The sequence below is a fragment of the Myotis brandtii genome, unplaced genomic scaffold (genome assembly GCF_000412655.1).
Source record: "Myotis brandtii unplaced genomic scaffold, ASM41265v1 scaffold668, whole genome shotgun sequence".
NCBI lineage: Eukaryota > Metazoa > Chordata > Mammalia > Chiroptera > Vespertilionidae > Myotis > Myotis brandtii.
Window position 1 is genome coordinate 406,907 of NW_005370597.1, and position 25,421 is coordinate 432,327.

A 25,421-nucleotide genomic window follows, 5' to 3' on the forward strand; every position below is an offset into this window, starting at 1 on the left:
CCGCTGAGTGCACAAATTTTTGTGCACCGGGCCTCTAGTTATTAAATAAATACATGATGAAAAGGGAGGAAAAAAGCTGATTTCAATCATAAATTCCACAAGCTCCCCTATAAGTACTGTTTTAGGGGTTTGTTTTTTGTGGCTTAAAACAACACAATTTTATTTTCTTACAGTTCTAGAAGTCAGAAGTCCCAAATGGACCTCACTAGGCTAAAATCAAGGTGTCGGCAGGGCTTAGTTCCTTCTGAAAGCTCTGCGGGAGAATGTTTCCTTGCTTTTTAAGTTTCTAGAGGCCACCCACATTCCTTGGCTCATGGTCCCCTATTTTCAAAGGCAGAAACATGCAAACTCACATCTCTCTGATTCTTCTTATTCTGCCTCCTTCTTCCACTTTAAAGAGCCCTTGCTATGACATTGGGCCCACCTAGATAATTCAAGGTAATCTCCCCATAACATTTTCAGCTGACTAACAACATTAATTCTATCTGCAACGTTAAGTTCTCTTTGACATTTCACCTAACAGATTCCAGGGATCAGGACATGGACATCTGTAGAAACCATTCTTCTGCCTAGCATGTTATATGATTAGTTAGTTACTGAGATGCCCTAATGCGTTTTAAAAATTATTTACCCCCTACACATTTTTAGGTAGACATCTAGCTAGCATTTCTCATTAGAGTTTCAAAGAATGTAATTCTGTGCATTTTGTAAATCTCAATGTTTACATCAAGTACCTAAAAGAATTTAAAGGTGATGGTAGCTCTAGAAAGTTTTGCTCAGTAGTTAAAGCATCAGCCTATGGACTGAAAGGTCATGGGTTTAATTCTGGTCAAGGGCGCATACCTCAGTTGCAGGCTTGATCCCCAGCCCCAGTCTGTGGCCCCGATCTGAATGTGGGAGGCAACCAATAAATGTGTCTCTCTCACATCGATGTTTCTCTCTCTCTCTTTCTCTCTCTCTCTTCTCTCTCTCTTCCTCTCTCTCTTTCCCCCCCCCTCCCTTCCACTCTCTCTAAAAATCAATGGAAAAAATATCCTCAGGTGAGGATTAACAAACAAACAAAAAAAAGTGATGATAATTTTACATAACTATCTTTCATTTAAAAACTTTTTCAATATATGCCCTATACTCATTTTATACTAAATTATTTGCACTTACTGTTACTACCCAAAATTTATTCAGCTGTTCAAATTCTGCTTCTAGGCCTAGGATGTAACCATTGAATTGCCCGCTCCATTCTGAATGGGAAAGATCAGAAACAAAATGGAAAAGCTGTGCATTTTACTGCATACAAAATATACCTCATTTTTTAAAGCGGGGGAGGAGGATTAGAGCAGATCACTATACAACCCAAAAGTCTGTCCAGGGCCCAGAGGCAAAGGCAGAGCCTGCCCAAATGCAGTGTGCTTAGACCCTCGGCTTGCCTGCACCCTGACCCGGTCCCCCACTTATGAGTACCCTTCCCCACCAAGCTAACTCCCACTCATTTCCAGATTCAGGTTAAATCTCATCTCCTGAAAGAGCCCTTCCATGTCCCCTCCTCCATCTAAACTGAGTCCCCTTAACATAATCTCTCACAAAGGATTTAACCACAATTTGTGCATAAATACTACTGTGAGCTTATTTGATGAGTGTGTCTTCACCCATAGACCACAAACTCCATGAGAGCAGGCAATGGAATCGCCATTGCTCACTGTCACAACCGCACTGTCCAACAAAGTGTGTGGCATATAAAAGTCACTCAAGCACTTGGACTGAATTGAATGAATAAATGGTTATCAATTCGGCCTCTCAAATACCTCAATCCTAGAAAAGGAGGTATGTTCTGGATAAGAGTAGTAGGTATTCTGGTCACTAGAGAGGTATCTGCCTCACAAAAATAAGGTGGAATTATGCTTTTAAAAAAGGAAAAGAAAAAACCTTTATATCACATAAAATTTCCAGTACTTTAAATAAACAGTAAGATCCTTAATGATAAGAAATAGTGTATCCTGTGTCTCTGTGTAGCGGGTGACTTGGAGGGTTACAGAGTGGGCCACACCCTCAGCCCTCTCCCCAATAGGCCTCACATCCTCGCAGTAAAGACAACTGCCTTTAGGTGCAGCAGCATGTTCATTGACTCCTCTTTTCCAACTCCAGATGCTGAGGATGAGGGCAGGGCCGTGAAAGGAGGAAAAGGCACAGGCAACACATATCACAGCCAATGCCCCTGCTGAGACTCGGGCCTGGTGCTTGACACCCCTACGTGTGCAGAGGCATTCAATTGACTAACGTTGAAACAGGAAAACATTTTTAACAACCTTCCAATCCAATACTCAAAATCCCTGCGATGAGATGGTGACTGGGAAGAAGCAGAGTCACCCAGGCTTTTAATTCTTCCTTCACCAAGAGTTTGATCCAACAGGACTTAAAGACTTTCTGCTCTGAGGTTTTATGGCCTCATGGTGAAGAATGTGGGTGCTGTGGTCAGGCAGGCATGAGTTTGAGGGTCGTTCATCCACCTACTGGCCTTGTGACTCAGGCAAATGCCTAACCTCTTTGGAACTTTGGTTTCCTCTCTAGTTACCAACTAAGTTGTTGTGAGGGTTAAATGAAAGGATGCTATAAAATGGTGGGCCCGGAGTGTGCAATACACTGAGCTAGTTGCTGGGTCTGAGTTTACCTGGACGTTCTCTTCAGTCACCTCAATTTCAGCCGTATAGATATAGTCAATCAGCTTACTCAGTGTCTGCCCATCCACGTCCTTGATTTCAATTTTCTTGGCTTTACTCTCAGACATGTCACCTACAGTTCAAAACAAAACAAAATGAACATGAACTTGGCACCTAGAGTATGCTAACTTTCACATGCCTCCTGCCCCATCTGGGTAACATAAAGCACTTGCCTGAGCTCTGAAAGGTCATCCAGCTGACATCAGGTCACATCAACTTTGGGTCTGTGGTCATCCACAAACCCGAATTTATGCATCCCCCACTCTATCTGTTGCCCATTTCCATTTTGAAGGCAAATCTGTGTGCAATAATTCATTCAACCAACATTTACTGTAAACTGACCAGAAGTTAAAAAAGTATGCACCTGTCCTCAAAGAGCACATGTTCTAGTCTAGTAGAGCAGACTTATAAAAATATATCTAAACAGATGTGGTAAGAGCAAGCAGAGGTTTAGCAAAGTAACCATGATAACAACAACAATAAAAAAAAGTAACATATACTGCTAACTATGGCCAAGCACTATCTTAGGCACTTTTCCTATGATGTTTATTAATATTACCCCCATTTTACAGATGAAGAAACTGAGGCAAATCTAGAAAGGGGCCAGGCTGGGATTGAAACCAAGGATTCTGACTCCAGAGCCTATTCTTGTCATCAATATAGTATACTACATCCCAAGAATGCAGAAGATAGAACAAGAAACCCTGCCCAGGAAATCCAGGAAGGCATCCAAGTAGGTCACTTTTGAGCTGGGTATTAGAGAATAGAGTGCTCCACAGGCACCAAAGGTGAGGAAAGATGAGCTGGACGCAGCAACCATGAGTGTAAAGATAGGAAAATGCCAAAGGAAAATATTGGGAGCAGTAAGAGGCTGGTATGGCTTGTACCTAGGGTAACAGTGAGGAAGGAAGCTGAAGAAATAGGTAGGAGCCAGGAGTTGTAACTTACAGAGCCCTGTAAGCAATGCAACTGAATTTTGACTTTATGCTAAGAGTAGTGCCATTAGAAGGTTTTAAGGAGGGGAATGACATCCAATAGATGGATGTTTTTGAATGAAACTTGGGATGCATTGTTGAAGCTGGATTAGAGGCAGGGAGAACGGTTGGAAGACCCTCATAATAATCCACAAGAGAGGACCTAGGCCTGTGAACTAGGGCAGCAGCAGCACCACATTTGCACAGTCCTGAGGCCCTTTGCTTCGGCCTGCCCTTTCTATACAGCACAGAGGTCTGTCCAGAGCCAGGGTCATCCCACAAGGGCTTTTGGTTTCAGAAAGAAAAGGCAGGCAAGACATGTGTCTTTGTAGAATGAAATAAAGGGGAACCTGACTGCAAGAAACAGGGATTCAGAAGTCCTCGTGCGAATGTGAAAACAGAGCTGGGAGGTTGTTTTTTTCTCTGTGGAATTTGTACACTGGAGCCAAGACAGTAAGTACAGTACAGCAAGTGGGTGCCGACACCTACCTCCATGCTGCATAGACTGCACAGGATTCCTCCCCCAGCGCAGTTGCCACCCTGACAGAGTTCTAGATATGAATGACTCTGGAACAGGGAAGGAAGGGGAAAACCATTCCAAAGCCTGACTGCTCCCTTCACTGCCAGATCAGGCAGACCAGAGACCCTCCTCGTTGCTCTCTCTTCTCTCTGATTGCTTGTGGAAGCCAGTCAAAAGGCCTCAACACCAAGAGCCCTGAGGCAGGGCAAAGAGGCAAAGAGGAAATGGAAAAGATTATGGCTTTCTCCTCTACCCATAAGATAGGTGCTCACAATCTCTCTCGAGTTTACTTCTGCACAAGACTTGACTGGGGCGGGGATGAACCTGCAACCAAGATGTGCCCTTGACTGGGAATCAAGCCCGCAACCCTTCAGTCCATGGGCTGATGCTCTAACCACTGAGCAAAACAAGCCAGAGCAAGAGCAACCTATTTTTAGACAAGATTACTGTACCCCTCATCCTCAAATCTGGGTCTCCTAAGCCAGCAGAGGATGCCTGGCTTTGATGTGATTTGTTAGGGACAGGAAAAAGAAACCCTATGTCACTGTAAGCTTCAGCCCAGAGGAACTGACTAAAAGACAGGTCACATGGAAGATAAGGCCATTCCTCCTTAATCCCAAACAGCCTCTGATGCCTCCAATCTTTTTTTCTGATTTTATCTACCTAATCCCTGACTTCTCAGGGGCAAAACCCTCAGGAACCAGACCCTATCTACTGCTACTACTACTACTACTACTACTACTACTACTCTACAACTTCACTCTAGTCTTCTTTGTCCAAGGGAAGGATTCAGTTTCCTAGTGCTCCCTCCCTCCTAGCCTCACTGCCTTGGTCTTGTTGAGCTGCATGTTACCATGAAGATCTTCAAAGGCATCAATACATCATGCAAACAAAACACAGACAAGGGTCGGGGCTGGCAGAGTCTGGCATGAAGAAAGGGTGGAAACAGAGGTTCTGTGGAATGTGTGCATGCCTGGGAGGTGAGTATGGGCCGTCATTGTTCTGCTTTGTGATGGTCTGTGTCCACTCAAATTCTAAGCCCTTGCCTCTTACCCCAGCACATTCCTGCCTCTCCTCCCTATTTCTACTCACCATATATTCAAAGACACCAGCTAAACATCAGCCTACATCTAATAAAAACTGGATGGCAACTCTTCTTTAAAAAACAAAATCAGCCCAGCTAGCGTGGCTCAGTGGTTGAGCATGGACCTATGAACCAGGAGGTCACAGTTTGATTCCAGGTCAGGGCACATGCCCAGATTGGGGGCTCAATCCCCAGTGTGGGGAGTGCAGGAGGCACCCAATCAATGATTCTCTCTCATAATTGATGTTTCTATCTCTTTCTCCCTCTCCCTTCCTCTCTAAAATCAATTAGAATATATATATAACAAAAATAATCTATAATCAGCCTCTGCATATAGAACCAGGACAGGACAGCTCACTCCAGGGGCTTCGTTTGGGATGGGAGCCCAAATGTCTTGCAGCTGTGATGATGGGTGTAAGACCCTGAGCCTGAGGTCTTCAGATCTCAGTTCCTTTAACACAGTAAAATGGAGTTGTTTTTAAAATATTTAGATGATTATATGGAGTACAAATACCCATAGTCAACAGAACCCATAGTAAAGGGCATGATAAAAAGAGGGGAAAAAAACTAACTAGGCTATTTTGGGGAAATGAGCTTCCCTTGGGATAGAGGGCGCAGATCTTAAAGATTCCATACTCACAGGGACAATGGGCAGAACACAGCACTACTGGCCTCTCCAATCACACTATGCGAAAGGAGTAGAGGACCATTAAGCTGACTGCCCATCCCAGATCTTCCCACAGGGTGGCTGCCTTTGGACACTCCTGTGGGCATTTAGACCTCAGTTTCACATTTATGCAAAATTACTGTGAGCAGGACATAGTCAAGGAGTAGAGTTGGTATTGGAACAACCACAGGACAGTTGGGCAATATAAATTCAGAGGACAAAAAAACAAAAAAAACCTTAAGCCTGAGTAAAAGATTATAATCACATCAATCAAGTCAGAAGAAAGTCACATGTATTTTGTCTTCTTTTTGGCTTTAAACATGCTGACAGAAATGGACTCTGCATGAGTCAGCTGGGCCTTTTCATTACTAATTACTAATTTTATGCATTTTAAAGCTGAACCTGATCATTAGAACAAAATTTTGCAATGTTACTTTTTTTTGTACCAGTTTACCAAGCTTTAAGCAAAGCCAGTCTCAAAAAAAATACACAAATCTCATATATTGCTGATGAAGCATAAGCTGGTTCAACTGTCCTAGAGTTGTAGAGTTGCAGCATGCCTCACAAGTCTTCCAAATGTGGATACCCTTCAACCAAATATTTCTTATTCTTGGGATCTATTCTTGGGAATGCAAATAAAGATTAAGATGCAAGGATACCGCCAAAACCGGTTTGGCTCAGTGGATAGAGCGTCGGCCTGCGGACTGAAAGGTCCCGGGTTCGATTCCAGTCAAGGGCATGTACCTGAGTTGCGGGCACATCCCCAGTAGGAGATGTGCAGGAGGCAGCTGATCGATGTTTCTTTCTCATCGATGTTTCTAACTCTCTATCTCTCACCCTTCCTCTCTGTAAAAAATCAATAAAATATATTAAAAAAAAAAAAAGATGCAAGGATACCCATTATGGTATTTACAGCAGCAAAACATTAGAAAGAACTATAATTTCCAACCAGTAAGGAAATGCATTTTCAATTAGGATACTTATGATGGAATCTCAAGATGCCATTACAATTATGAGGTAGATGTGATTTAACTAACATGAAAAGATATTCACAAAATTCTGTTAAATTCAATTAAGCAAGTTTTCCTTGAGCACTTGCTATATAGAAGAATGTGCTAGGCAGTGAGGACATAGCAGTAAATTTAAAAGGTACAGTTCTTACCCTCATACAGTTTATAACTGAACTGGGAAGTCAAATACTGAAGAAATAATGAGATAAGTAGTAATACTAAAGAGAAGGATAGGGTACCATGAGTAAACCAAAGGGATGTAACCTAATCCCAGGGGATCATAGAAGGCCTTCCTGAGGAAATGATGCTTAAGTGGTAATGAAGGATGAGTAGGAGTTAGGCAGGCAAAGAGGCGGGGAAGAAGAACATTTCAGGAAGGTAAACACACATCAAGGAAGGCTATTCAACTCTCTCTATATAAAATGAACTCATAATGTTAAAAATATATTTAGTATCTATGTATTCATAAGTACACATAAATACATGTATATATTTATAAATACAAAATTTGAAAGAATATAAATTATAATCTTATCTAGGTGTGGTATTACGTGTAATTTTTAATTTTTTTACTTGCTCACTTTTTCTAATTTTTTTTCTGCAATGAACATATGTGATTATTGGGTGGATAGATAAATGGATAGATGGATGGCAACCAGATTCAATGAAAGGCTTTGACTGGCATCACATTAGATTACTTTCTTCTCTTTGTTATTATTTTTAACCCTCACCCAAGGACATGCTTCCATTGATTTGAAAGAGAGAGGAAAAAAAGATGGAGGGAGGGAGGAAAGAAGGGAGGGAGGAAAGGAAAGAGGGAGAGAAAGAGGGAGAGAGAGAGGGAGGGAGAGAGGGAGAGGGAGAGAGAGAGGGAGAGGGAGAGAGGGAGAGAGGGAGAGAGAGAGAGAGAGAGAGAGATGTGAGAGTGCAACATCGATTGATTGGTTGCCTCCTGCACACACCCTGACCTGGAATTGAACCCACAGTCCTTCAGTGTATGGGACAACTCTCCAACCAACTGAGTCATACCAGACAGGGCAATTGCTTTCTTCACTGATTCTTTCCTCCCATTCAATTATTAGAATCCAATACCTACCCCAAAAGTACCTTTCCTGTCCATTTCTAAAATCATTTTCATTTTGCTTAGGCACTTCCACTACCCGAGAGGCAAGTTCATTAGCAAAAAGTGGAGCCAACTCTAAAGTTATGCAATTCCCAAAAGATTCTTATCACAACACTGGACTTTCCAAACCACACATTTCCAAAGAATGACTGACAGATATTTATTGAAATTTCGCTAAATATTTATTGCAGACAAAATGAATTATATTTTAAAAAAGAGATTGATGAAAGAGAAGGGAAAAGATTAAAACATTACTACTAGGGTTTAAGATTACTCCAAAAGGAATGTGGCTCAAAATGTCCAAGTAATGAAATTATCTGGTTTTCCAGGCTACACTGTGAAATTCCTAGCCTAAGGTTCAAAGTGAGGTAAGAGTGGCTTGGTCCACTTAGCAGAGACATAGCTCTGAGCTGAGACCAGCTCCTTCACATGATGGGCCATGGGGGACACATATGTGAGGAACTCTCAAAATGTAAGTGCCAAGTTTTCCCCAACAGGAACCACTCTTGGCCAGCAGAGGCTGTGTACTGTATTAGGGAAAGGTCAGAGCCCATTTAAGCAAAAATGTGCCTGCACTCACCCATTCTTAGAAAATCTTTCATTCTTTTGACCGTTACTTATGAACTGTGTCAGGCCCTATGGTGGGCACTAGGATTCAACAGTGACAAGACATGGTCCCCAAGTTTACAAAGCTCACAATCAAATGTGAGAAACATTTCATTCATTCCCTTAAAAAACATGAGCCCTACTGTGTACCAGGTACTCAGGATATAGTAACAAACAAGTCCGACAAAATCCCTAACTTCATGGAGCTTATAGTCTAATGAGGAGAGAAAGGTAAAAAACTATAAACAACTAACCAACATGATTTTCAGATAGTGATAAATGTTATGAAAAATATAGAGTCGATTGCTAACAGGAGAGACCAAGATGGCGGCATAGGTAAACACCGCAGACTGCTGCCGCAAACAACCACTTCAAAAATACAACTAAAAGACGGAACGGACATCACCCAGAACCACAGGAAGGCTGGCTGAGGAGAGACTCTTCAACTAGAAGGAAAAATAACAGCACACCGAGGCTCAGAGGAGGCGCAGTGTGGAAAAAACTCAGGTGCGGAGGTGCGCGCGCAAAGCGGGCTGGTGGCTGAGAGCGCGGTTGTCGTTTTCGGTCAGGGGGGAGTCTCAGACTCTGAGCTCCAGATACGGGCGAATCGCTGGGGACTCGGACCCAAACGGGAGAAGCGGGAGTGTCTGGCATCAGTTGGAAGGCAGCTTTCCCTCCGAGGTTTGCAGCGGTTCCGGGGGTTCTGAGAAGCAGAGCCTCTGGGAACGGGACTGAGAGGGGCCATAACCGCTCCCTCCGCCCGCCCGCCCTGTTGAGCCCGCCCCGCCCAAGCCCTGCGCAGAGCCATTTGCCAGATCGCCTCAGGCAAAGGCTAGATTAGCACCTCCCCAGAGGACAGAAGTTTTCCGCGGCAGACACAGCTGATTCACACAGCCAGTCGGCCTGGTGGTCAAATCCCTCTAGTATTAACTACAACAATCAAGGCTCAACTAGAACAAGACTGCGCACAAAGACCACTAGGGGGTGCACCAAGAAAGCATAAAAAATGCGGAGACAAAAAAACATGACAGAAATGGAGGATATAGAGCTAAAAATCGCAATTTTGAGGGCTTGCAAAAATGTGCTAGAAGCTGTCAATAAACTTGAGGAGAGAGTCACGAAAACTAATGAGACCCTCGATGCTATGATAAAGAACCAACTAGAAATTAAGCATACACGGACTGAAATAAAGAATATTATACAGACACCCAATAGCAGACCAGAGGAGCGCAAGAATCAAGCCAAAGATTTGAAATGCGAAGAAGCAAAAAACACCCAACCGGAAAAGCAAAATGAAAAAAGAATCCGAAAATACGAAGATAGTGTAAGGAGCCTCTGGGACAGCTTCAAGCGTACAAACATCAGAATAATTGGGGTGCCAGAAGATGAGAGACAGCAAGATATTGAAAACCTATTTGAAGAAATAATGGCAGAAAACTTCCCCCACCTGGTGAAAGAAATGGACTTACAGGTCCAAGAAGCGCAGAGAACCCCAAACAAAAGGAATCCAAAGAGGACCACACCAAGACACATCATAATTAAAATGCCAAGAGCAAAAGACAAAGAGAGAATCTTAAAAGCAGCAAGAGAAAGAGACTCAATTACCTACAAGGGAATACCCATACGACTGTCAGCTGATTTCTCAACAGAAACTTGGCAGGCCAGAAGGGAATGGCAAGAAATATTCAAAGTGATGAATACCAAGAACCTACAACCAAGATTACTTTATCCAGCAAAGCTATCATTCAGAATTGAAGGTCAGATAAAGAGCTTCACAGATAAGGAAAAGCTAAAGGAGTTCATCACCACTAAACCAGTATTATACGAAATGCTGAAAGGTATCCTTTAAGAAGAGGAAGAAGAAAAAGGTAAAGATACAAATTGTGAACAACAAACATGCATCTATCAACAAGTGAATCTAAGAACCAAGTGAATAAATAATCTGATGTACAGAATGAACTGGTGATTATAATGAATCAGGGACATAGAAAGGGAATGGACTGACTATTCTTGGGGGGGAAAGGGAAATGGGAGATGCAGGAAGAGACTGGACAAAAATCGTGCACCTATGGATGGAGAGAAAGGTAAAAAACTATAAACAACTAACCAACATGATTTTCAGATAGTGATAAATGTTATGAAAAATATAGAGTCAGGTTATGGGATAGAAAAGAGACTTAATGGGGAACCATAGCTAGGGTGGTCAGAGGATACCTCTAGGAAGCAGAGACCTTTGAGCTGTAAACTGGAGGATGAGGAGCAGCCAACATACAAGATGCCAGAGCACAGGCACTGCAGACACCAGGAAACAGACACGCTCACAGGAAGCACAGAGTACTTGGCGGGCATGGGAAAGGGACACTGATCCAGTCCCTGGTCTCACCCAGCCAATGGGCCTTCAGTCAGCAGTGATCTATAGAGCACTGCACATACCTAGTTCAGGGGAGGTGCTGTGTGGCACTACAGACCAGAAACTCGACATATGGGTTTCAAGAAATTCTATTTCAGAAGCAACACATGTGAAATAGTTGGGCAAGGCTATTTGGCATGCTCAGGGAAGAGGCAGTCTCTGCAAAGTTGGCGAAGATGCTGACAATGAATGACCGGTAGTAAATATTCCTGTCTTACTCTCCCCCATCCCAGGTCCCACTATCACCTCTCCCACATTCCTGTAAAGGCCAGAGGAGGCCCATGACCCTGCCTCCCTATAAGGAAGGGCTAGGAAAGGACAAGACGTGGGCCAGCCAATAGAGCATTGGGCCAGCCATCAAGAAGCCAAGTTGCACTCATTCTCTGGGTAACCTTGGGCAAGTCCCTTCCCTTCTTTCCACTTCAGTGTTCCCCATCTGCAAAATGAGAGATCAGAAGGCCTAGAGATGAGCCCAAAAGTTTATGTTTTTCACAAGCTTCCCACATGATTATGATTCATGCCAAAGTTTGAGAACTAATAGACTACAGGAATTCTACTCTCTTTGCCTCATGGTGGACAAGGGCTGCATGCTCAACTGGCCTGGTTGAGATTATATTTTCAACAAGTCCTCCATGGTGCAAAGCACAGTATCTGGCACACTGGTGGGTGTCACAGACTACTCTTTCCTCCCTCCCCTCATGCCATCACCCTCAATTTTGTCCCAATTACTGTGGGTTATTGTTTCCCTTCACCATACCTGTGAACATTGCACAGAAGTAGGGGCTGCAGGCTGCCAGGACCACACGGTGAGCTTCTATCTCGACATCTTCTGCCACAATCATCACATCACACAACAGCTTCTTACTGTAAGACACCAGTGAGGGGACAAGATGAATCACAGCACCAACACCCACCCCTGTCATACAAGGATATTTTTCCTCCCACCCAGATTCCATGCTATCACCATATAAGGCTGTCATAGAGACCTGCCCTATCTTGAGGTAAGCAGGGGGATGTACTCATCAGCTTTTCCAAGTCCCTGATAAGCCTGACATTCATGCTTTCCGAAGGCACACAGAGTGATCCAACTAGTCTGGGGCTGCAAATTCAGAGTTCCTTCATGTGTCTTCACTTCTCTGCTCCCCACTCCATCAGCCTGGACTGAGACAGGAGTACGGCAGCTCAGGGAGCAGTGGGAAAAGCCTAGGGCTGTCAGTCAAGTGACTGAATAAATGTGGAGGGGCCACCAGCAAGAAAAAATATTGACAATTCCCCCAAGAAATCCACTGTCTGAGTAATACTGTTAAGAGGCCAGCCAGATCTGGAGGACTCGCATATTTCTCCTCCCACTCAGATTCAACACTATCACCAAGAAGACTCTGCCTGCATACTATGCTCCCTAAAGACCCTGCACAAACACTAATCATTGCAATTATTAAGAATACTGTAACTACCTTTTTACTTGTCACTCCCACTACACTGTGGACTCTGAAAGGGACGTGTCTTAGTAACTCTTAGACACCTGGCTGCACGCCTAGCCCACAGTAGGCCCTACATTTTTACCAAATAAATAAATGAATTTTGAAATGGGTTCAACCCACATTCATAGATAGAATAGATGTTTGGCTACTTTGGAGGCTAAAAGGGTACCACAAAACCCTGTCAACTGAGGAATTTTTCCTCTACCAGCCTTCCAATTTCTTACCATGCCTATTATTAATATAATGGTTAACAACAATGGGGTTATATGTGCCAGACACTGTTCTAAGCACTTTTTTAGATGTATTGCTTTATTTAGTCCTCTACAACCATATGAGGTAGGGCTATTGTTATGCTCCACATTATAAACAACAAAACTGAGGCGCAGAGAAGTAAGTAACTTACCCAGATTCACACAGAAAGAGAGCAGTGGAGATAGGCTTTGAATGCAGGCAGCTGAGCCCCAGAACCCATGCTCCTAACGTCTATGGCATCCTGTCACCACTAGTCCCTTTTTTACACTGAAGCACTATAGGTGGGAGGAAGGACAGGCAGGACAAACATATTTCAACTGTGATCCATTGGTCACAGTTAATTAGAACACTGTAGTGGATTGAGAAATCTGTCATGACTGGGTTTCATGTGAGAGTGATGAATGTAGTGAATTTGCCATGGTTGATAAATGGAAGAGAAGGCACATACTTGTCATCCCTGATGTATCATATTAAACCATTGCCAACTACTAGGACATTAGTCCAGGTTCACTTATCAGAGAAATAGAATCATAAAGCCTGAAAAGGTTGCAGCTGCAAATGGGCTTAGAGAAGTGGCCCAAAGCTACAAAAGCCGGAATCTTAAATCCAGATAGAGTACCACAATGCCTCATCACTGGGCGACACTTGTATGGCAAAAGATAGAAATAGGTTAACTCCAATAAGGAAAAGTGGTCAGGAAAGGTTTAACATATGAAATAATGTATCAGTGAGGGGGCTTCTGGAAAGGGTAACAACTCTGAGCACCAGGAGGCAAAACCTGGGGGTGGGACCTCACTGGCCAGCAGACCCCTACCTCACACTGCATGTAGAAATTAACTCATAATAGATCAAAGATCTAAATTTAAGAGCTGAAACTATAAAACTCTTAGAAAACACAGGGGTATTCATGACTTTGGATAAGAGACCAAAAGCGAACAAAAAACAAACAGATAAATTAGACATCAAAATATACAACTTTTGTGCTTCCAAGGACACAAGTAAGACATCAAGAAAGTGAAAAGACAACCCACAGAATAAGAGAAAAGTTTTTCAAATCATATATCTGATAAGAGGCTTGTATATAAAATATATAAAGAACTTGAACACTATAACTCAATAACAAGTAAACATAATTTTAAATGGGCAATGGATCTAAAGAGACATTTCTCCAAATAAGATATAAAAATGCCAATGATCACATGAAAAGATGCTCAACATTAGTCATCAGAGAAATGCAAATCAAAACCACAATGAGATACTACCTCACACATACTAGGATGGCTATAATAAAAATAACAAGTATTAGTGAGGATATAGAGAAATTGAAACTTTCCTACACCACTGATAGAATTGTAAAATGGTGCAACAGCTTTGGAAAACAGTCTGACAGTTCCTCAAAAGGTTATACATAGAGTTATATGATCCAGAAATCTCACTCCTAAGTATATACCCAAGAGAAATGAAAACATACATCCACACAAAAACTTGTAGATGAGCTTTCACAGCAGTATTATTCATAATTGCCAAAAGCCAAATGTGGTCTATCCATATAATCAAATCTTATGCAGCAATAAAAAGGAATGAAATACTAAGACATATGATAACATGATAAACCTTGAAAAGATTATGCTAAGTGAAAGAAACCAGTCACCAAAACCCACATATTGTATGATTCCAAAATGGGCAAATCTATAGAGACAGAAAGTATGTTAGCAATTGCCTAAGGTTGGGGGGAGAGGGGAAGGAGAAAATGGGGGTATTACACAGGATTTGAGGGGTATGATAAAAATGTTCTAAAAATGATTGTTAGATGCATGACTGTGAATATACTAAAATCCATTAAATTGTGCACTTTAAATGTGTGAATTATATGGCACACAAATTATATCTTGTTAAAGCTGGTACCAAAAAAGAGAAAGAAATCAATGTACTAAGATGGTTATTACAAGTTCTAAAGGCATTGTGGCAGACCACCAAAAAAAAAAAAAAAAAAAAAGATGAGGACAGAGAACTGTTTGTAATGGTGAAATGAGAGGTTAGAATTGTCAAGATGACCTAGATCTCCTTTTCAGATCTGGTCAGGGTGTGCTATTCCAAAAAAGACTACATACCCTCTTGCTAGCTGGATGGTCAAAACCCAAAGAGCCATTAATGCTCTACTGCCCAGAAGCAGCTGCCGGTCTGACCAGAACAGAGCTACAAAGGAGGAAGACTGGGGGGTTACTATGCCAACAGTCCATTCTCCACTATGGAAGTAAAAAGAATAGGAAACTCATGAACTGTGTGATTCATAAATGGCAAAGAACATGTGTGCATGAACTAAAATAACTTACTAGTAAAATTGAGGGAGGGGAATGTGAAAACGATGCAAGAAATAACCCTAGACCCCTGGAATATCGTATAACATTTCCTTAGCTTAATCCTGTATGGTGAGATGCTTTACCCATGTTTTCATCAAAATAAAGTATGCCTCTCTCCAGTTCCCATTAAACTCACACAGATCAATAAAGTCTATCCAGGCCCTTCTGTCAGCCTCATCCATTACACTCTAGTTTTTAAAATGAGCCATTTATTTTTTTTTAATTTTGTTTTATTGCTTAAAGTATTACAAAGAGTAATACATATGTCTCCTTTTTTTTCCCCACTTGACATTCCCCCGGCTTCCCCTACCCCCCAGTGTCTTATGTCCATTGGTTATGCTTATATGCATGCATACAAGTCTTTTGGTTGATCTCTTACCGCCCCCTTTTCCCCCCCAACCCTCCCCAGCCTTCCCGCTGTAGTTTGAAAGTCTGTTCGAGGCTGCTCTGCCTTAAAATGAGCCATTTAAATACAAAGATCATTCACTTAAATCTCAGTAAAGCACTGGTGTTTTCCAAAACAAATTTCACAAAACAGTCAGTCTACATAATAACAATCACCAAAGTGGGTTCTGTAGTCAAACACATGTGGGAAACCCTCACTTAGACAAATTTTTTGCAGGACTTCCCAGAGCCCATATGCATTACGAATCTCAGAGTGGGGCACAGCAGTTTTATATCTCATTTTTCAAACTTATTTGAGTTCCGAGCTCTTTTTTTCCCACACAGCATCTCGAGAAAATGTTCACTGGAAAATGCTAACTTATATGCAGCATACAAGTCTTTTGGTTGATCTCTTACCGCCCCCTTTTCCCCCCCAACCCTCCCCAGCCTTCCCGCTGTAGTTTGAAAGTCTGTTCGAGGCTGCTCTGCCTTAAAATGAGCCATTTAAATACAAAGATCATTCACTTAAATCTCAGTAAAGCACTGGTGTTTTCCAAAACAAATTTCACAAAACAGTCAGTCTACATAATAACAATCACCAAAGTGGGTTCTGTAGTCAAACACATGTGGGAAACCCTCACTTAGACAAATTTTTTGCAGGACTTCCCAGAGCCCATATGCATTACGAATCTCAGAGTGGGGCACAGCAGTTTTATATCTCATTTTTCAAACTTATTTGAGTTCCGAGCTCTTTTTTTCCCACACAGCATCTCGAGAAAATGTTCACTGGAAAATGCTAATTTACACAAGAGGAGAGGAAGCAGGACTGTGGGAGGATATTAAATCCAAGTAGATGCTTTTGGGGAAAGATGCAAAAATGTGGCAACTTGCAAAAGAAGTAATAAGAACATAGCATGATGACTTTCTTAAGTTATTTAAGAAAAAATTTTAAATAATAGTAATGGAAAGTGAAGGGGGAGTCTATGTACATATCTATTCCCTGAGCTCTACCTTTTAGCAGTGACTAGAGTTGGCTACACCTGGCAAAATAAGGTCTGATGAGAGACCTGGAATTTCTATTTTTTCAGTTTTATTGAGATATAATTGAAATATAACACTGTATAAGTTTAAGATATACAATGTAATGATTTAATATACATATATATTATAAAATGATTACCACAGTCAGGTTGCTAATACATATATACCTCACACAGCACCTATTTTTTATGGTAAGAAGACTTAAGATCTACTCTCTAAGCAACTTTCAAGCATACAATACAGTATTGCTAACTAGAGTCACCATGTTGTACATTAAATCCCCAGAACTTATTCATTTTATAACTGGAAGTTTGTACCTGTTGACCAACATCTCTCCATTTCCTCCCCCAGCACCCCTCCCCAGGACCCTGACAAACAAACACCAATCTACTCTCTGTTCTATGAGTTCAGCTTGTTTAGATTCCACATACAAGTGAGATCATACAGTATTTGTCTTTCTCTGACTTATTTCACTTAGCATAGTGCTTTTAAGGTTCATCCATGTTGTTGCAAATGGCGGTTTCCTTCTTTTTTTTTTTCCTTCAGATATATAACCAGAAGTAGGATTGCTAGATCATATGGTAGTTAAATTTTTAATTTTTAAAAAAATATTTTTTTATTGATTTCAGAGAGGAAGGGAGAGGGAGAGAAAGATAGAAACATCAATGATGAGAGAATCGTTGATGGGCTGCCTCCTGTACACCCGCAATGGGGATTGAGCTCACAACCCTGGCATATGCCCTTGACTGGAATCAGACCTGAGACCCTTCTGTCTGCAGGCCGATGTTCTATCCACTGCGCCAAACCAGCCAGGGCTAAATTTTTAATTTTTTGAGGAACCAATACTGTTTTCATTAGTAGCTGTACAATTTACATTCTTAACAACAGTGCACAAGAGTTCTCTTTCTCCACATCCTTGCCATCACTTATCTCCTTATTTTTTTTTATAATATCCATTCTAATAGATATAAAATGCTATCTCATTATGGTTTTAATTTGCATTTCTCTGCTAATTAGTGATGTTGGGCCCCTTTCATGTAACTGTTGGTCACCTGGATGTCTTCTTTAGACAAATGTCTATTCAGGTTCTTTGACTAGTTTATAATAGAATATTTCGTTTTTTGCTATTGAATTGTATGAGTTCCTTATATATTTTGGATATTAGTCAAATATATGATTTCCCAATATTTTCTCCCATTCTGTAGTTTGCCTTTTCATTTGTTGACGGTTTCCTTTGCTATGCAGAAGCTTTTCATTTTGATGTAGTCCCACTTGTTTATTTTGCTTTTGTTGCTTATGCTTTTGGTGATAAAAAGTCAGTGCCAAAACTAATGACAAGGAGCTTCTTCCCTGTTTCTCTCTAGGAGTTTTATGGTGTCAGGTCTTAACACTTAAGTATTTAATCCATTTTGAGTTAATTTTTGTGAATGGGGTCCAACATCATTCTTTTTCATGTCCAGTTTTCCTAACACCATTTATTGAAGAGACTATCCTTTACCCATTGAGTAGTCTTAGCTCCTTTGTCAAAAATGAGTTGACCATATATACATGGGTTTATTTCTGGGCTCTCAATTCCATTCCATTGATCTATGTGTCTCTACCATACTGTTCTGATTACTGCAGCATTGCAATACAGTTTAAAATCAGGAAGTGCGATGTCTCCAGCTTTGCTCTTCTTTTACAAGATTGCTTTAGTTATTCAGGATCTTTTGTGGTTCCATACAAGTTTTAGGATTGTTTTTTCTATTTCTGTGAAAAATGCCATTGGAATTTTGATAGAGATTACACTGAATCTATAGATGGTTTTGGATAAAGGTATTATAACAATACTAATTCTTCCAATACACGAACACAAAATATATTTTCATTTATGTGTCTTCCTCAATCTCTCTCATCAGTATCTTATAGTTTTCAGTATACAGATCACTTACCTCCTTGGTTAAATTTATTCCTAAGTATTTATTGGGGATTTTTATGTTGTTGTAAATAGGATTGTTTTCTTTCTTTCTTAGTTTGTTGTTAGTGTATAGAAATACAACTGACTTTGTTTGTTGATTTTATATCCTGCAACTTGACCAAATTTATTTATTAGTTCTAACACTTTTTTGGTAGAGTCTTTGGGTTTTTCTATATTCAGACATGTCATCTGCAAACAGAGACAATTTTATTACTTTGGTTTTTATTTCTTTTTCTTGCCTAATTGCTCTGTCTAGCACTTCTAGTACTATGTTCAATAGGATGGTGAGAGTAGTTACCCTTATCTTGTTCTTGACCTCAAAGGAAAAGCTTTCAACCATCCTATATAATAAAATCCTAATATGCAAATCGACCAAACGGCAGAATGACCAACAGAACGACCGGTTGCTATGACGCACACTGACCACCAGGGGGCAAGATGCTCAATGCAATAGCTGTCCCCTGGTGGTCAGTGCTCTCCCACAGGGGGAGTGCCACTCAGCCAGAAGCCGGGCTCATGGCTGCCAAGCGCAGTGGCAGTGGCAGGAGCCTCTTCCACCTCCGCAGCAGCACTAAGGAGCAGCGAGCCAAGCAGTAAAGAGCAGTGATCAGGTGGGCGGTAAGGAGCGAGGGGTCCCAGACTGCGAGAGGGATTCTGGACTATGAGAGGGATGTCCGACTGCTGGCTTAGGCCTGATTCCTATAGGGAGTGGGCCTAAGCCAGCAGGCAGACATCCCCCGAGGGGTCCCGGACTGTGAGAGGGTGCAAGCCAGGCTGAGGGACTCCCCCACCCAGTGCACAAATTTTGTGCACCAGGTCTCTAGTCGAGTATAATGTTAGCTATGGGTTTGTCATATATGGCTTTTATTATATTAAGGGATGTTCCTTCTATACCAATTTGTTGGGGTTTTTTAAATCATGAACAGGCATTGAGACATTTTTTCTGCATCTATTGAAAGAATCATATGATTTTTCTATTAATTTGGTTTCTCACATTCACTGATTTACATATCTTGAACCATCCTTGTATCCTAAGGATAAACCCCACTTGATCATGGTATATAATCTTTTTAATGTGCTGTTGAAATCAGTTTGCTAGTAATTTTTTTTTATTCCTCACCTAAGGATGTTTTTTTTTCCATTGATTTTTTAGAGTGTGGAGGGGAGGGAAGGGAGAGAGAGAGAGAGAGAGAGAGAGGGAGGGAGAGAAACATCAATGTGAGAGAGACACATTGATTTGTTGCCTCCCGCGTGCACCCGAACTGGGGCCAGGGATCAAAACTGCAATTCAGGTACATGCCCATGACCCTTGGGTGCCTGGGTTGAGACTCTAACCACTTAGCTCACCAACCAGGGCCAGTTTGCTAGCATTTTGTTGAGAATTTTTACATCACTATTCATCGGGGATATTGACATGTACTTTTATTTTCTTGTACTGTACTTATCTGGCTTTGGTATCAGGATAATTCTGGTCCTGTTAAAAGAAATTTGAGGGTGTTCCTTCCAAGTTTTTGGAAAAGTTTGAGAAGGATTGGCATTAATACTTTGACCATTTGGTAAAATGCACCAGTGAAATTATCTGGTCATGGGCTTTTCTTTGTTGGGAGATTTTTGGTTACTGATTCAATTTCCTTAATCATGAATGGTCTGTTCAGATTTTCTATTTCTTTTTTATTCAGTCTTAGAAGGTAGTATGTTTCAAACATTTATCCATTTATTCTAGGTTATCCAATTTGTTGGTACATAATTGTTCATTGTGGCCTCTTACGATCAAGTGTCTTTTTGTAGTATCAGTTGTAATGTCTCTTATTTATAACTAGAGGCCTTGTACACAAATTCGTGCATGGGTGGGGTCTCTCAGCCTGGCTAGCAATCGGGGCCAATGGGGGCGTCTCACCCAGTCCTGATCAGGGCCGATTGGGGCCGATTGGGGCCAGCCAACCTGGGGGAGGGACCGTGGGGAGTTGGCCGGCCGCGGGAGGTTGGCTGTGGGAGCACACTGACCACCAGGAGGCAGCTCCTGCGTTGAGCGTCTTCCCCTGGTGGTCAGTGCGTGTCATAGCAACCGGTCAACCGGTCGTTTTGCCATTCAGTCACTTAGGCTTTTATATATATAGATTTTGAGTCCTCTTTCTATTGTCTTGGTTAGTTTAGCTGGGTTTGTGAATTTTGTTGATCTTTTTAAAAAACCAACTCTTAGTTTTATTGATTTTTTTCTATTATCTTTCTAGTCTCTATTTCATTTATCTCTGCTTTAATCTTTATTATTTCCTTTCTTCTGATAACTTGAGGCTTAGTTTTTTCTTCTTTTTCTAATTCCATAGGGTGTAAAGTTAGGTTGTTTATTTGGAAACCTGGAATCTTAAATTAGACAAAGGGAAAAAGGCAACTCAAGGGAACAACATGAAGAACTTCAATAGAGTCTAGGGAACACAACACAAATTCTTCAGTGACAAGAGAACCATACACATAGGCACAAACATCAGCATTGCCTACTGCCAAAGACAAATATGAACACAGCTTCCAGGAAATTTGGCAGGGTGCCTAATAAAAATTGAGCAATAGGGCATAAGATAAATTTAATTTAACTTGGTTTTTATGCCAAAGACTGGGCCCTGCAAAAGGGAAAAATGAGGACACAAATATAGAATCAGATAGAACTTTTTTTAAAAAGTAGTTCAACCCCTTACTCAACAAACATATCTTCAGCTATATATGCTTATGCTCATGTCATTTTCTCTGCTTGGAAGACTTTTTCCTATCCATTTATCATTCTTTAACTCTTACTTGTCCTTCAAAATTTACCTCAAGCATCATCCCCTTTAAGAAGTGTTCTCCAAATTTGCAGTTTGGCATACTTGCTTCCATAGCACCCTTTAAGAAACAAATAATTATTGCACACCTACCACCTGGCAGGTATCTGGTGCATTCTTCCTTCACAAAACACCTATTTGTACTACAGAATATAATTTTCATTGACCTATTTATTTATTCAACTTTTTACCCCCACTCACCCATCGCAGAGCCTAGCTACTGCCTCAGTTCCTATGAAGTACTAGGTGCTAGACATCACAAAGATTCAGAAGTTGCCGCTGCCTGAGGAAACTCATGAGCTACATAGAAAAGAGGAAACAATTACAGTTCACAACAGGATGAATAATGGCATGGGCAAAAGAAGCTTCTGAGTTCTCTAGAAAGGAAGAGATTGTGTGCACAAGCTTTGTACAAAAAAGCATGTTCAATGTCCTGAACCTGTCTTGCAACAAGCTCATCAAACATGCACACTGGCTTTTAGCTCAGTGAGGATGAGTGCATTTGCATTTCATTTATTTCTTTATAGAGTTAAATTGCATTTTAGAAGCTAGGTATTTTTCCATTCATGTGGCTAACAAGCTAAGTTCAGACCAAGGAATAAGAGGGAGGCCAAAAGAAAATGCATGGCATCCACAATCTTTAATCTGCAATTGTGTGTAGGTGTTATAATCATTCTGTTATTGGACTTCAAGTAGCTGGTTCAGTTGGAAACCAAGTCCAGGAACAGAATTTCTGTAACCATAAAGGATTTCTCCCCTGTGATTAAGTACTAAAATGATAGGTGTTAAATTCAAAGGAAAGAGAGAGATTTCTGAAAGACATCTGCCATGTGACTGAGAGTGGGTGGGGAAGAGTCAGAATTCACTAGGAGGTGGTGTCCTAACTTAATAGAACCTGATAACGCTCACCAGGCAAGTTGCTTCCAAAAGGGCACAGGCAAAATAGGAAATGTACCTCCTCAGTTCATTCATAACCTTGAACGCCTTCCCCATGTGGGCAGGATTGACAGTGATAGTCCTCTGGTTCTTCTCATCATCCCCAGCCTGTATCGGGGACAGGGAGCTCAGCTTGATGCTGTGAACAGGAAGGGAGTGGGAGGGGGAAAAAAGAGGATCACATGTTGATAAACCCATTCACCCAACTGCCACAAGTGCATGCATTTGCCCACCCACCAGGGGCATCCCTGTCAGCCTGTTCTCTTAACCACAGACCCAACAGGGAAGGAATGCATTCGGTCAGGCATTTCTGCAGGATCTTCCAATGCAAAGTGCATTCCTCTGGTGGAAGATGGGTCCTAGCTCAGCTTATTCCACCAAGCACTTTTGTGACTTTGTGGGAGTGCTTAACTTCCATCTCTCCAGATGGGGAAATTAAGCACTATACCATTCAATTCATAGGAATGTTTGTTCATTCAACAAACATCTAATGGAGCCTACTGTGTGCCAGGCACTGTATTGAAATGTAAGGGAAACACAATAAACAAGGAACAGACCCTGCTCTCACAAAATTTTGAGTTCAGTAGAGGAGAAAGCCAAGTAAACATTTAACCATTGTATCTTAAGTATTATAATTTGACTAGAGGCCTGGTGCATGAAATTCATGCACTTGGGGGGTCCCTCAGCCCAGCCTGCACCCTCTCACAGTCTGGGAGCCCTCCGGGGATGTCTGACTGACAGACATCCTTAGCGCTGCTGCATCGCCATTGTGCTCACCAGCCATGAGCCTGGCTCAGGGCTTCTGGCTGAGCGGCACTCCTCCTGTAGGAGCACACTGACCACCAGGGGGCAGCTCCTTCGTTGAGCGTCTGCCCCCTGGTGGTCAGTGCACATCAAAGCGACTGGTCGTTCTGTCATTTGGTCAATTTGCATATTAGCCTTTTATTATATAGAATAAGAGTTACAGAAACACACAATTGGGGAAAAGGAAGACATATGTAATACTTTAAACAATAAAAAAAGGGTTACAGAAACACAAAGGATGGGCAACTATCCCAATGCTGGTATGTTGAGGGGAAAACTTTGTAGAAGCTGAGCAAGAGCATACATTAACCAGGTAAAAAGGAAGATGGAAAGTATTCGGACAGAGAGAGCAGTATGCACAGAGACCTGGAGAAAAACTCAAGTGTGTTCAGTAAAACTAGAGGAGAGTATCAAGGAAAAAAAGGCTATTAGACTGAACAGTCTTGTGTCATATAAGCAAAGCTAAAGAGTTTAGATTTCATTCTGAAACCATGAGAAGCCATCAAAAGGTTTTAAGCAGAGAAGTGGGGCAGGAAGCACGTGAACATATTTGTGCTTCAGAAAGATCACATTGGCTACAGTATAGAGTAGTGATGGCGAACCTATGACACGTGTGTCAGAGGTGGCACGCGAACACATTTTTTTGGTTGATTTTTCTTTGTTAAATGGCATTTAAATATATAAAATAAATATCAAAAATATAAGTCTTTGTTTTACTATGGTTGCAAATATCAAAAAATTTCTATATGTGACATGGCACCAGAGTTAAGTTAGGGTTTTTCAAAATGCTGACACGCTGAGCTCAAAAGGTTCGCCATCACTGGTATAGAGAATGATGACACAAGTGAAAGCTTTTGGGAAATCATAATCCCAAAAAAAGACAAGAGATTGTAATTTGTTATGAAAAGAAAGGTCATCTATGTGAGCTAAATGAGCAGATGGTTCTAGCAAGTCACTCATAATCTCAAAGCCTCCTGTCCCAAAGACAGAACACTTAAATCCTTGTGGAATCCCACCCAGAATCCCAACTACTCCTAAGCAACATTTCTAAACTTTATGGGGGCTGGAAAGAATCAAAAGAATGAGTAAGGAAAGGACTTTCTCCCCAAACTAATGAAACTACTTAGCTCCATGGTCAAGTCTGGAACCTTGGAGTTACCTCTGTTTGGACAAGGCTAAGTTTTGCTTTGCTAATAGGAAAACAGAACCTTCTCCACTTGAATAGATTTAGGGACCCACAGTTTACTCCAACTCTAAGACAACAACAGTACTTTCTTTTGCCTTTCCCTTTGCCTCTGTCCATGCTACCGCCCAGCTCTGAAAACTCTTGAGAGGACAACCAAGATGGCGGCATAGGTAAACACCTGAACTTGCTGCCACACACAACAACATTAAAACTACAACTAAAAGACAAAATGAATATCATCCAGAACCACGGGAAGGCTGGCTGAGTGGAAATTCTACAACTAGAAGGAAAGAGAAAAGCGCATTGAAGCAGGTAGGAGGTGCAGAGGTGCAGAAGTGCAGAGGTACGGAGGCGCACCCAAAAGGGGCTGGCAGCTGGGTACGCTATTGTTTTTTTCAATCGGGAGGGAGATACAAGCTCCTGACTGCTCTGAACTTCAGTTCCAGGCGAGAATCTGGGGACCCAGACTCATACAAAGAGAAACTGGACTGTCTGGCATTGGGCCGGAACGTGAGGGCAGCTTTCTCACAGAGGTGCTTGCAGCAGTCATTGTTCCTGCATGGGGCTGCGGGACACAGAGACCCAGGGACCTATCAGGGCAGGGCTGATAGGCAACCATTGCTGTTTGCTCCGCCCTGGTGATTCCCTGAGACCCCACTTAATTTACAACCCCACCCAAGCTGTGCACAGAGGCTTTTGCATACGAATGGCCTAGCCTTTCTCTGCCTAAAAACCTGTCAAACTGCAGCTGGGTCAGAGAACTCCAGAGCTTCCAAAAGAAGGCCTAAGGCTCATCAGCAGCCTGCCTTGATTCACAGCTGTGCCTCATCTGGGCACCTCCAAATCCCCAACAAAGAGGAGTAATCTGCAGATCTCTCTGTAGCTCCTGCTGGGTGGCCTCAGGCAGTGACTGATTTTGCACCTCCTTGGAGATCCAAGAGCCAGTGTACCCAGTGGTCAGAGTGAGACCATCCAGATTACAACTCTTCACATCTATAAGAGAGACACTCAAGGGACAGACTCAGGGAGCACCAAAGCCCCACTGAAGCAAGTCCTGCCCCACAGGGGTGTCTCCAGCACAGAAGTTCTCCCATTGTAGACA

General features: G+C 41.8%; 1 protein-coding gene across 6 annotated transcripts in view; it reads right to left on the bottom strand.

Moving 5' to 3' along the window:
• Positions 1-25,421, bottom strand: part of KLHL3 (kelch-like family member 3) — a 110,571-nt gene that overhangs the window by 71,434 nt on the left and 13,716 nt on the right. For 4 of the 6 annotated variants that reach the window (XM_005881003.2, XM_005881002.2, XM_014529120.1 and 1 more), the window contains 3 exons: positions 22,349-22,468; positions 11,863-11,969; positions 2,663-2,784 (listed from right to left, as the gene is read on the bottom strand). In XM_005881003.2, the coding sequence (XP_005881065.1) occupies positions 2,663-2,784; positions 11,863-11,969; positions 22,349-22,468 (349 nt within the window). Of the gene's footprint in view, positions 1-2,662; positions 2,785-11,862; positions 11,970-22,302; positions 22,469-25,421 lie in introns of those variants that run through there. The other 2 variants (XM_005881006.2, XM_005881005.2) reach the window with 2 other exon arrangements.